Consider the following 13,740-nt stretch of genomic DNA (forward strand, 5'->3'; position numbering starts at 1 on the left):
TGGGGTGGGTGAATGTCACTTGCTTATTGGGGGATAATGTGCTAGTTGTTGCAAAAAGAAGTAGCCATGTGGCACCTTAAAGACTAACAGCCTTATAATGCTATAATTATGATTATGGCATAACGTTTCTTAGGCTAGACATAACTGGCAGAAATAAGTATTTGTTTATTTCTCTCCTGCCACTGAAGATTAAAAGTTAAAAGTGTAAGCAAAATTTCATTAAAAAAAAACAACCAGCAAAATCTACTAGGCAGCTAACAGAATTATTTACTAAAAAAATGAAATTACAAGACATTTGCTGGTTTCATTATCTTTGTACAGGTTACGTGTCAAGAATGCATCTGTCAAGAATTTGCAGCTAAGGATAAACAGTTCTATTACTCATAATGAAAGTGGTCTAAGCAGAAAATCAGCATTCAGTCTAGAAGGTTAAAGAAGAGGCGTGTGACGCTATGCTAATTGTTCGTGAGTCATATTGTTAATGCAGTAAAATGAGGATGCACCTTTTGGAGCTTCCCTGACCATTGGCTCCAGGCTCCATGAGCATCACCTGCCAGTTAACATATCTTAGGAAGATGGAAAATAGAACTGCCTTTTTGATCATCAGATATCCAAGGCACTTGGTCACTTTTGACTTTGACAAAAGCTATGTGTGTGCTAAATTGCACTTTACAGAGATGTATTAAGAGCATGCAGGACTGGTATAGCCCACTTGTGAAAGACTGCTTGTCAAAATGACCCCGTGCGTCCCTTGATTCCCCAAACTGATTCCAACCATGAATGGTTCGTGTACACATATATCTGCTGCTGGAAAACATCCCTGGCAGAAGTGGCTATGCATAACTGTTAGCCCTAAGCAGGGATGAAGAGTTAATAGTGTTTGCTGAAGGACTTGCGGTGATATAAAGGAACTACAAATCCTTCCCTGAAGCAACACGAAGACTATCCCTTCCTTCCCCCTCTGAAGCAGTCCTTCAGGAGAAGGATTTCCACTACAGTGTGTGTGTGTGTGTGTGTGTGTGTGTGTGTATATGATGCTGACCTTTTAAAGCTTCGGCCCAGAATACCTGAGTAGTGTCTCCACCCCCATCGTTCTGCCCGGACACTGAGGTCCAGTGCCAAGGGCCTTCTGGTGGTTCCCTCACTGCGAGAAGCCAAGTTACAGGGAACCAGGCAGAGGGCCTTCTTGGTAGTGGCACCCGCCCTGTGGAATTCTCTCCCACCAGATGTCAAAAAGAAAAACAACTACCAAACTTTTAGAAGACATCTGAAGGCAGCCCTGTTTAGGGAAGCTTTTAATGTTTAATAGATTATTGTATTTTAATCTTTGTTGGAAGCCGCCCAGAGTGGCTAGGGAAACCCAGCCAGATGGGTGGGGTATAAATTTATTATTATTATTATTATTATTATTATTATTATTATTATTATTACCCTGGTAAATGACATGGCATCACCAATACTTGAATAATTTGTTTCAAGCCCAAACACCTGTGAGTGGTTTTCTTTTAACATGACACCACACCATTCTGGGGAGAAAAAGTGGTAGATTTTCCTCTAACCATCTTTAAATTGTAGATTTTTTTTTTTTAAATCCCAATAGGCTTTCATGTGTTCTTAAACTGTGATGAGCAAGCTCACCTACAGAAGTCATACTTGCAATCTAATGTCTTTCCAACTTGTATATGACCATTTTAAATTATTTCACAGACACATTTTTATATATACTTACACAAGTATTCGAGGATAACTGAAATAATTCACTTCATATAAATTTATAATTACAATAAGGCTTCAAACTCTGCACAACTATTTTTTTCTATACAAAGGAATATTAAACTTAATTTACAAGAAATAAATATAAAGGATAATCAAAGGTAGTTGTTGTTTTGTCTATATACAATACTATATCTGTGACTACATCCTATTAAAAGATGCAGACATCACATATTACTATGTAGGCAAACCTACACACACATCTAGGAGTAAGTTCCTTTGAACTCAGTGGAACTTATTTCTGAACAGACATGTAAAGGATCTCGCTGTTAAGCATCTTTTTCAGTTTCGCATCTAATTATCTATAGTAATACAACATTACTGTACAATGTTTCGAGTTATTCATAACTGTAAGTTGAATTTGTAAAAGGAACTTGTAACATCCGCTGTTAACCCCCCCCCCCCCCCAATTTAGCCGGTCGTGTTTTCCAGTCACGATGCTACGTCTAACGTACCTTGTCAATTAATTTCACTGACGTTAAAAGAAAAAAAACAATACAAACTCTTTCGACCATCGGAGACTGCCTTGAAGCTTTGCTATTATATATTAAATAATGTCCTTTTCTGGGGCAGGGAGGGGGTAGTCTTCTCACATTATGTAAAACGGTTAAAATAAACCTATATGTCACTGTGTGAAACAATAACAACTTTTAATAATGTCACATCGGTTCAATAAAGTGCAGGCTCCCTCTCTTTGAAGTCCTTCTAAGTGAAATGCAAGATTTCTTAGGGCCTGTGTCATGGTTCTCTTGAAATATGAGCTGTTTCCCTGAAAAGTCAGGAAGTCGGACATCGCCATTCTGCACGTTGAAAGAAACGCCGTTCCTCTCACTGGAGACATTGCCTGAAATGTTTATTTAAAAAAATTAAATTGTTAGAACTCGAGCCAGTTGACTGGTTCAGTATAGAAGCTGAGTATCTTAGTACTGTATACATACCATTCCCATTTGCTTGAGCTGAGTAATCATTATTCATGAGCATTGAGGTGGAATTAGTGGAGTTACTGTTTGATTGCAAAGAATGGGAGGAAGTGGAAACTGCCTGGTTAACATTCTGCTTCTTTAATCCATTTGTAGCAGTTCTACTCCAATCTACAGCAAAATAAGGATTACAAAAGGATGGTTATGTATGTTAAAGCCCCATTCAAAAGTACTATTAATAAGGTAATTTAAACCTCATATCTATAAAGCCCCTATTCCCCCCCCCCTCCAATGGTTTTATAACTATAGATTTTGCCAGTACGTTACATTTTTTTATTGTTGTTTTATCCTTGGTAATTTAGAAAATGTTGACTATCCATTTCTCTTAATACCAAAGTTCTCTAATAGCAAAAACTCAGTTTCATAAAATTGATTTTTAATCTGCTTCAAATAGCATGCCAACTTGTGCTTTGATAAACACTACAGAACAGTTTCCAGTGATTGTGGAATTACAGGGTTAGAAACAGTATATAAATTACACTAACAAACCAATACAGTGGTACCTTGGGTTACATATGCTTCAGGTTACATATGCCTCAGGTTACAGACTCCGCTAACCCAGAAATAATACCTCAGGTTAAGAACTTTGCTTCAGGATGAGAACAGAAATCGTTTGGCAGCGGCACATCAGTAATGGGAGGCCCCTTAAGCTAAAGTGGTGCTTCAGGTTAAGAACAGTTTCAGGTTAAGAACAGACCTCCGGAACGAATTAAGTGCCTAACCCGAGGTACCACTGTATATGGTCTAAAAATGGTTTGTGTGACATTGGTAAATTTATTTGGCAACAGTGAAAAATGTAAATTCTAGATGCAGTCAAAGAAGCCTTACCCAAGCTTAGAGTTCATGCAAGCATGTCTTCCCAGTCCCTCCTCTGCACAGCACCGTCCCGTCCCCCCCAGGGGCACCATTTGTAAGTGCGGGATCTGCTTTGTAAGCATTTTCTGCTTACAAAGATACATAGAATCATAGAATCGGAGAACTGTAGAGCTGGGGGTCATCTATTCCAACCCCTGGTAGTGCAGGAATCTTTTGCCCCATGTGAACCCAGGACCCTGAGATTAAGAGCCTCATGCTCTACCAACTGAGCTATCCCAGCACCTTTAGATTCAACTCACTGCGACTACACACATTTTAATACTTTAAAAAAAATATTTACCAGAATTTTCAGCCAGTCTGTACTTTCCACAACACAGATACCTTCTCCACTGCTTGCGGACATTCTCCTTTGCTACACAGTAGAAAATAAAAATGAAAAAACCTGCAAAAAAAAGAATGTGTTAAAGTTTAAGGGACGCACTGGATTTACCTGGTTTTTTAATTATTTATAAAACTGCTAGATCATCAAAGAGGAGGATTCAAGTGATCCTATTACACCCTTTGCTGGGACCAAAGGATTGCATCCAGATAGTGCTTTGTGTGCATTGTACAGAGTGCTATAAGTATTCTGTTAATTATGTCTTAATATGATCTACTTTTAAAAAACAACAACCCCAAGAACGTACCTTGCAAGGTGTTAAAGATGGCAAAGAGATACATAAATGCAAGATTTACAGGACCCCATGCAAAAAAGGCAAATCCCCAAGTAATTCCCAGTAGGAACGTGAGGCCAGCAACACTCCTGAGATCTTGGATGCTGGTTTTTCGCTGGGCACCAAGTTGCTTCTTCTTTTTGATTCTGCAAAGCTGAATCAGCACTACTATGAACATGCTGATATTCAACAAGAATATTGTGCAGAAGTATCCCACAACCGTGATGTAAAACACAATATCGTTTTTAATCCAGCAACTAAAAAAAATATACAAAAAGTGAGAGTCAGTTCCATAAACATTTTGAAAATGAAAAGCTCTAAACTGAGAAAGTCACGTGACTAGTTCCACGTACAGTAAAGCCCTTTCTCTCCCCCCCCCCCGCAGAACAGCATCCCATCATGCAACAGAATAAAAAATTTGGGGCCATGTAGTCTGCAGTTTTGATGAGACCGCTACACATCTACCTTACTTGCAACTGAAGTTAGTAACTAGGCCACAAACTGTCTTTACAGATTATATATATATATATATATATATATATGCAGGTTTTGGTGTCCTCGGGTGTCTTCCCGTGTAAAAGTTGGGGTGTCTAGGCGACGTTTCGACGAGGTCTCACTCGTCATCTTCAGGCTGGTGCTTTCGGCTTCTTGTTACTGGAACAGAGCAGGATCTCAGTGTTTGAGTTCCTATAAATACTGTTGAGGGGGTGTGGTGTATAGCCTCCAATGTTCTGGGCAGAGAGGAAGTTCCCAGGCTAGTGTGCCTTTTCTTCTTTTGTTCCTTAATTACTTGAGGGATATCTTGAGTGATTTCTTGAGTGATATCCTGAGTACCACTTAGGTGGGTCATTAGGTGTGGATTAGTTGCTAAAGTCTTTGTGTCTTGACCTCTTGAACTTTGTGAAGAGTTTTTCTGAGAAGATGGCTGTACTGCACTTAGTTGTGCTCTGGCTTGGCTTCGTGTATAGGGGCGAGCTGTGGTTTTGTGGCCTGTGTCAGCCAGATCTGTGTAGGGATTGCAGGGGGGTGCAGCATCCGGAGGTGCCACCATGGTTTGGCTACTGGATGGTGTCTGTAATTTATCTGTGGAGAGGGTCTGGGTTTGGGTCTGGTGTGGTTGATTGGTGATGGCGTTCTGTGTGCCTCTGGATCTGGTGTCAGTTTTTGTGGGGAGGGCTAATTTCCAGATGTCTGGCAAGCGGGATGTGTCGTCACGCTTGTTCATGTTGTGAGGGTGTTTCTCTATCTCAATGGCTTCCATGATTATTCTCTTGTGGTGATGTTCCATGTTAAAGAGCAATTTGGAATCTGCAAAATTAATTTCGTGTCCTGTTTCTTTCATGTGTTGGAAAAGAGAGGAAGTTTTTTCTTCTTTTTTGACGGCATTCTTGTGTTCTGCGATACGTGCATTTATTCGTCTGTTTGTTTGTCCAATGTACGTGGCTGGGCAGACTTTGCAGGGTATTTCATAGACCCCTTGGTTTTCCAACTGGATTTTATCCTTGGGGTTTCTGAGGATATTGGCTATTTTTTGGTTGGTGCAAAAGGCTGTTTTGATATTGTGTTTATGGAGGATTTTGCTAATTTTATCTGTAGTGCCCTTGATATAAGGAAGGAGGGCCATGCCATTGTTTTCTTCTGTGTCTTGGTTTTTGGGGGGTGTTTTCGGCTTCTTGCAATCCCTACACAGATCTGGCTGACACAGGCCACAAAACCACAGCTCGCCCCTATACACGAAGCCAAGCCAGAGCACAACTAAGTGCAGTACAGCCATCTTCTCAGAAAAACTCTTCACAAAGTTCAAGAGGTCAAGACACAAAGACTTTAGCAACTAATCCACACCTAATGACCCACCTAAGTGGTACTCAGGATATCACTCAAGAAATCACTCAAGATATCCCTCAAGTAATTAAGGAACAAAAGAAGAAAAGGCACACTAGCCTGGGAACTTCCTCTCTGCCCAGAACATTGGAGGCTATACACCACACCCCCTCAACAGTATTTATAGGAACTCAAACACTGAGATCCTGCTCTGTTCCAGTAACAAGAAGCCGAAAGCACCAGCCTGAAGATGACGAGTGAGACCTCGTCGAAACGTCGCCTAGACACCCCAACTTTTACACGGGAAGACACCCGAGGACACCAAAACCTGCATTCCTGTACCCGTGAAAATCTACGAAAGCAAATATATATATATATATATATATATATATATATATATATATATATATATGCTTTCGTAGATTTTCACGGGTACAGGAATGCAGGTTTTGGTGTCCTCGGGTGTCTTCCCGTGTAAAAGTTGGGGTGTCTAGGCGATAGAGAAACACCCTCACAACATGAACAAGCGTGACGACACATCCCGCTTGCCAGACATCTGGAAATTAGCCCTCCCCACAAAAACTGACACCAGATCCAGAGGCACACAGAACGCCATCACCAATCAACCACACCAGACCCAAACCCAGACCCTCTCCACAGATAAATTACAGACACCATCCAGTAGCCAAACCATGGTGGCACCTCCGGATGCTGCACCCCCCTAGACACCCCAACTTTTACACGGGAAGACACCCGAGGACACCAAAACCTGCATATATATATATATATATATATATATATATATATAATATCAGGTTTTCACTTGGTTTAAATTTTTAGCTTTTTCCATCACTGCAATCAAGTGCATTCAAAAGGGTGTATCACACCTAAAGTAACACAGTGGAATATCTTGTTTCTTTATATTCAGGACACAATCATGTTTTAAATTTATGCTTTTAATTTTACATCCGTATTTTATATCATTTCTTTTTCTTCCATCATTCCAGAGATATGTATGGTACTAACTCAGTCACACATATGGCATAGGACCTTAAGAATGATTATTAAGAGGAGCAAAAATCATCCCTGCATATGCTGCTACTTAAGCAACTTCATACTTTCAGCATACTTTCGGTTGTTGCTGACTTACAATTCATCATTTGAGTCGTTGGGAAACTTTCCATAAAAGCCAAGTCCATAGTTATCTCGAGATATTATCAGTACAATGGCTACTACAATTGCCGGTACCCCTGAAAGATAAAAAGGCATTAGGTATATGGAAAATATAGCAAAAACATACTTAGGTTGTTGGAGAGGTGGCAATGAGAACTGCTGTATAGAAACAACAGTAAAACATGTATTTAGGATGAAATACAATGTCGTGGGAGCAGACTCTACTTGCACAAAGGACCGGCATGGTTCCTTCCTCTCTTCCCCTGCACAGCCCTGCATGCCGCTCCTCAAATCTACTCTAGATGATGCTCTGACCTTCCAGAGCAGATTTTGGGGACCTGCAGGGAGGGATGCAGGGGGCTAGGAATCTGAAGACACATTGTGCTGGTGGGTGGGCACTACTTGATATTACAAATATTCAGAGCAATACATATACATTTATAATCTTTACGACAGCACTATGTAGTATAGCAGGTTTCCTAGAAGGAGTTGAAACCCCACAGATTAGCGTACTCAAAAGCAGTCTGCTGACATCACTGAGTATTATGAGCTGCAAAAATTTGTATAATGATCCTATTATTTTAAAATTCACTAAGCATACATGATGATACATTACTTTATCCTTGCAACAACACTGACTTCTTTTGTTGTTTCATTTCAGTTAAACTGAACCAATTAAATTCTTAATAAAAAAGCTACTGTGTAGTAGGCTAAGTGGAGAGATAGTGATTTGCCTAAGACTAGATGCGTCTCACAGCTGAAGGCGGTTTGAATCTATGGCTAGATCTATACAGCTATAAAAAAATGCTCTGGGGAAAAAACCATTGTAAAGCTCACAATGGAAAATATCACCGAATTGCAATTTCAGCTCTACAGCACCATCTGGTGTCACAGTGTTATAATGCATTTATAATGTAAATTGACTAATGTAGCTGAGTTCAACATCTCATGGAAATCTAAATCCTAGTCTAATTCTATCACACTGTCTACTGCAGCACATTTGCTCTGTGTATAGATCTCCCATTAGCAACCAACAGTGCAATCCTATATATGGCTATTGAGAAGTAAAGCCCCACTGCGTTCAATTGCTGTACTCTCAGGTGAGTATGGGATTCCATCCTTCTAAACAAGTTAGAAGGACATATATATTCTCATTTCAAAGATAAATCCAGAAAGAAATACTTACCCCAGCCAACAATGCAGAACTTTAGGATGTATTTCCTAACGTAAGTATTGAACACTTTGACAAGGGCCAGATACATGTGAAAGGCTTCGAGGCCCATCCAGGTGAAAGAAACCAAAAGGAAATAATGAAGAAATACAGCAACTGAGATGCACAGGCCTTTGTTCTTATACAAAGCAATCCAGGAGTTCAGGAGAAAAACCAGGTTCAGAAGAAGCAAAGCAACACACAACTGAATGAGGATTTTAGAAGGATAATCTCTTCGGATTTTCCTATAAAAACAAGTAATGAACATCGCCTGCATCAATATCAATCACAATATTCAAGAAAAGTGACAATCTTAATGCCATCTGAGACACAAATAACCTTTTCCAACTGCAGTTCAAAGACCATATGTGCAGATGAAATTTTACTAATTTTTAGCTGCAACAGAAATTAATAAATTCCAGGGTATCTTGAAATTCTAAAATCATGTGAAAGACAAGTGTAAAAAGTGCAGTTTAAGAACATGCTCGATCAGTAATTTATTAATATTTTATTTTTATTATAATTTTTTGAAAATTAGCATGGTCCCTAATTTTTCCTGGAGGAAGCGGGCAGGCAATATTCACCAATTCTGCTTCTTCCAGCAAAACCCTCCCTTGACTCTTACCTCTTCTGCAAACAGAATGAGTATTTCCATTTGCAAAAGAACAAGTCTGGATAAAGCTAATTATCTATAACAATAGATAGTAACGCAAATGGAATAGTTTATATTTTTGTTATAACTAAATTAGAACAAAAATGTTTTGAAAAACAGATACATTGTCTTTTGGGGCAATAAATCACTATTCCAAAGAAAAGTGGCATCTAATAATTGATTCATTTATGTCCCTGTTCTTACAATGAAATTGTGAAATTACTGAATATACACTCTTCTTTTTTCAAACAGGTGTGGGAAGAAACAACAGCACAGGTTAGAACACAAAAGGTGGGGCGTAGGATTACTTATGTTTTTGCATGACAACAGAACAAGAAGTTAAATTCCAGGTCATATCAATTCTTCTTGAGAACAATATTTTTGGAGTCTAAGTCCACTAAGGCATGCCATGTACTGCAAAATTTGTTCAATGAGTTTCTTTGTATCGATGTCAATTGCAAAGACAAGACGATGCTTTTAAAAATATGTATATTGTTTTATTCAGTATAAGGCAATTTCTATCCCTGACTTCACATAAACAAAACTTTATTATAATCCAAGGTTGTTTTAAATTTTAGCTGTTTCTTTTCTGAAATTTGCTCTCAGCTATAGCAAAATATCAATGTCCTTCAATATAGTATGATATCCTTCAATGTGATTACATCGATATATAAGCCACATTAAAGAGGCTCTTCCCTCGTCTGCCTGCCACACAGGGGCTTCTGCAGAACCATCTTGCCCTGAGGGGAATGTGAAGGAGCCGCAACAGCTTCTTTCAAACAAACAAGTTTTTTTTTATAAAAAAAAAAAACCAGCACTTATTGCTGTAATAATCCTATGAAAGGTACTCTGTGAGGTCCACCTGAAAACTGGTCTATAAATACCTTGAATAAATAAATAATAGATGCAGAAAAAATTACCATCATTATGATATGATTAGCAGGTACTTACTCAAATGCAATGTATGTAACAAGAGTAACAGAAAGAAAAATGGCTGAAAGGCCACAGCCTATGTACGTGATGAACGTTAGAATCAGCCTTTGTGTGGGAGATATAGTAGTGGCGTTTCTTGATAAATCCTGCAAAGGAAATAATAAATGTTTTCTTTTGAAGCATGAGAACAAATTTCATTTACAAGCCACGTTCTGGTTATTCACTGCCAGAACAACCAACACCTGGATTTCTACAGTAAGGCGGCTCTAGATAGATTTCTTTTAAAAATGTTATCCATATTTTTACAAAGAGATTGCAAAATCCAACTTAATCTACCTTAATCTCTTTTGCTCAGTTCAAGCATAAATATCTGGTTTTACCAAACTGAGATATCTACACAAGCCTTGTGCCCATATCCTCTGTCCTTAGGCCACACCTTCATCTTCTCAGCGTACCAGCATCTGAAGACTTCCTAAGTAAATTAACCATAATTTCCAACCACATCCTAATTGGGAAAGAAGTCTTCCATAGAACACTTGGAAAAGGAAGGAAGCAGCACCAAATGGGTGGAGTATATGGGGACAAAGCTTGTGCATGTCTTAGCTAAATAAACTGATATATGTACACCTGAACTGAACCTCTTTCTTTCTCCCATGCATGAACCTAGGATCATGTGGCTTAGCACATACTAGTTTTTAAGCACATATTAGTCTCTTTTAATACCACAATCCAGGTACTTTAACCAACAATCCAAAGGACCTTGCAATCAGGTATATTCCCGGGATTTCCCCCACCTTTCTATGCCACAAGGCAAGCCACCCATTAAGACCTAGTGGCATAAGGAACCGCTTTGCAGCTTTTGGTTATATACTACAGGCATTACCAGTAAAACTCCAAAGCTTGTGAGATGGTTGCAGCTGCAGACGGTTGCATTTGTTCTTCTCTCTTTAACTACACAGCCATCATAGGACCAGCCTCCTTTGCCACCTGCCAGGAATTAAAAGGTTCCATTGTTAATATATAACTGGTAGAGTTTTAAGCTATTGCAAAGTTAATGCAAGTTAAACTAGTGGTTGCTACTGTTGGATTGTTTAGTTTTGTAGTAGTCTTCTATATACTGGACAGATGTAAGCGGTTTTTTTGCTGTTAGATATAAACTGATTGAATTAATAAAATTTAAAAGACAGAACCACACAGGCATACCATTTTTACTGAAGTCCCAGAAGGCACATCTGACAAAATTCCCCTGTTTGGAGAGACGGGGAGAAAAGATTGTTATCTCCAAGACACCTTGAAATTAAACCATGTACAATGAACAATACAATAAAAAGAAAAGCAGCTTTCTGTTTACAAATATTTCTCATTTATAGATAAATGTGCACACACACACACCCCAGGAATTTTTTCCTTTCTTGCTCCTTTACCACCATCAAATCATATCTCAGCTGTTCCATGTGGCTATTTTTTCTTGTCTGCCTAATGTAAATTAGACCCTTTTTGTGATGAGACCATTTCATTTCTGTGTTCTGTAGCAATAGAAGCTTGTTAACTGGTCAAATTGCATTTGTACCTGAGTAGGGCTGGCATTTTGTAGTGTGACAGTAACATTTGTCTTCAAGTCGCTAATTGTGAGGTTAGCAACGCTTGATGATATAACGTGACTGATCAGGGACAAATTGTCCAGTGAGGGATCCTGGGGAGAGAGGAAAAAACACCCTCATGTTAATTGTATTAAAATGTATTTATAGCCACAATGCACTAAAGCTAAAGTCTGAAGATGTTTGGCATACCTGGAAAAGAGTTGTCTTCTCAAAAAAGTTGAAGGTAATTCTAGAAGCCTGATGCTGAGCTTCTGGTGACAAATTTGTCATGACTGATGATGGAAGTGTAATGGATCCAGCACTTTTTGTAGGCACTTCAGATCCAAGAGCAACCTTAAAAAGAGAAAGAGAGAGAGAAAAAATTATAATGCATACAAAATAGAGAGGCAATTGGACCCTGTGCTTTGTGTTAGATTTAGCCTAGTCTGGAGCTGTGCTTTGTGAAGAGTATTACTGACATTTACTATATCAAATTGATCTATCTACCCCAATCTGACTCCACTAATTATGAACTTCAACCAACAAAGAGAAGCATCAGCTGTGGGACATGGGAAGCATTTCCCTCTTCAAGCCCATTCAGTCTAATTGGTGAACAGATGGATTTGTGTGTGCCCTGAATGCTGCAAGTCCTCTTCTTTCAGATCCTAATGACTCATATATAGGTAACACAAAATTACATTATTAAGAATGGCTAGCTAAAATTGTGCACAAAGTGCAGAACAGTGGCTTTGCATCCAAAAGGTTTCAGCATCTCCCGGTAGGACTGGGAGACACTCCTTGCCTGAATCCCTGGGAAGTTGCTTCCAGCCACTGTGGACAATATAAATTTGTCTCACTCAATGTAAGGCAGCTTCCTATATATTTGTTTTTCCTAGTTTCTAAACAATTCAGAAGGATTTTTAGGTTTCATTATTATTTCATCTTATTTCTAGTGTTCACAGAGGGTATAAGCATCAAATTATTCTACGATCTTCTCTAGAATGCTTGTGACTAGGCAAACACATGGCAGAAAGAAACACCAGAGCCAACTGCAAGAGAAAAGCCTTCATCAGATCAGGAACTCTTTGTAATCGTGGTGTTATGTACTAAGCTTGGATCCTAGAACAATAGGCAAGTAGGATCCTAGAATGCAACAACTGATTGGCTTGCAGGAAAAGACCAATCAGGCTCCAGGAGGAAGTTAATCAGCCTATTAGGCTTGTAGGATCGTAGAATGCAACCGCTGATTGGCCTGCAGGAGAAGACCAATCAGGCTCCAGGAGGGAAGCAGAATCAGCCAATCAGACGGGACTCATTGTGTAAGTAATGTATATAAAAGCCTGAGGTTTGGGGGGAAATTCAATCACTGTTTTACAAGCTGCAATAAAGAGCATGAAATCACTACAGGACTCCGAGTATATGTCACATTGTTTAAAATCATATTTTAAAAATAAGCTCCTGCAGTCCTCCATGTCACACTCCATTCTATTTTAAAGGGTCTGCCAACCCTTAGAAACAGCTTTTGTATGGGGCAGAAGGACTTAAGGGTGGTGGAAGCCGGGGGGTGGGGTTGTTCAGTAAAAATTAGCTGCTCCAGCTTGTGCAAGCAGAAGCACTCTATACTAAAACAAAGCTACTATTGGATAAAACCAGTGCTCCCCCCCTAAAAAATGTTTAGGGGTACTCTCATTTTCCTACTCATATTGAAATACTGCCCCTCAATGAGGCTAAACCTAGAATCACAAAATGTTTAGGGGTAGAAAAAAAGCACTGGATACAGCCCATTGAACCCTGAAATCTACTGGCCAATACAGCCTGTTTTTTCATTTAAATGATGAAGACTACGCTGCAATCCTATACATGCCTTCTTAGAAGTAAGCGATAAATAAAATAAAATAAAATAAAATAAAATAAAATAAAATAATAATAATAATAATAATAATAATAATAATAATAATAATAATTTATTATTTATATGCTGCCCATCTGGCGTTCAATGCCCTGGCTGCAATCTGAATTTCTGCATGTACCAGTAAGTTCCATCAAACAATGGCTCCAACTGCATTATTCATTTAAAGGAGTATTGTGC

The 13,740-nt window shown here is 38.9% G+C and overlaps 1 protein-coding gene across 7 annotated transcripts in view; it reads right to left on the minus strand.

Annotated features, from left to right (window-relative positions):
* Positions 1–1,753: 1,753 nt before the first annotated feature.
* Positions 1,754–13,740, minus strand: part of ADGRG2 (adhesion G protein-coupled receptor G2) — a 43,345-nt gene continuing 31,358 nt past the window's right edge. For all 7 annotated transcript variants that reach the window (XM_081909164.1, XM_081909165.1, XM_081909162.1 and 4 more), the window contains 11 exons: positions 11,862–12,005; positions 11,642–11,764; positions 11,275–11,317; positions 10,955–11,058; positions 10,090–10,217; positions 8,463–8,731; positions 7,254–7,353; positions 4,256–4,539; positions 3,910–4,011; positions 2,712–2,864; positions 1,754–2,617 (listed from right to left, as the gene is read on the minus strand). In XM_081909164.1, coding sequence (XP_081765290.1) covers positions 2,433–2,617; positions 2,712–2,864; positions 3,910–4,011; positions 4,256–4,539; positions 7,254–7,353; positions 8,463–8,731; positions 10,090–10,217; positions 10,955–11,058; positions 11,275–11,317; positions 11,642–11,764; positions 11,862–12,005 — 1,635 coding nt within the window. In that variant the 3' untranslated portion in view covers positions 1,754–2,432. The remainder of the gene's footprint in view (positions 2,618–2,711; positions 2,865–3,909; positions 4,012–4,255; positions 4,540–7,253; positions 7,354–8,462; positions 8,732–10,089; positions 10,218–10,954; positions 11,059–11,274; positions 11,318–11,641; positions 11,765–11,861; positions 12,006–13,740) is intronic.

This window comes from Podarcis melisellensis (assembly GCF_964234715.1).
Source record: "Podarcis melisellensis genome assembly, chromosome: 4".
NCBI lineage: Eukaryota > Metazoa > Chordata > Lepidosauria > Squamata > Lacertidae > Podarcis > Podarcis melisellensis.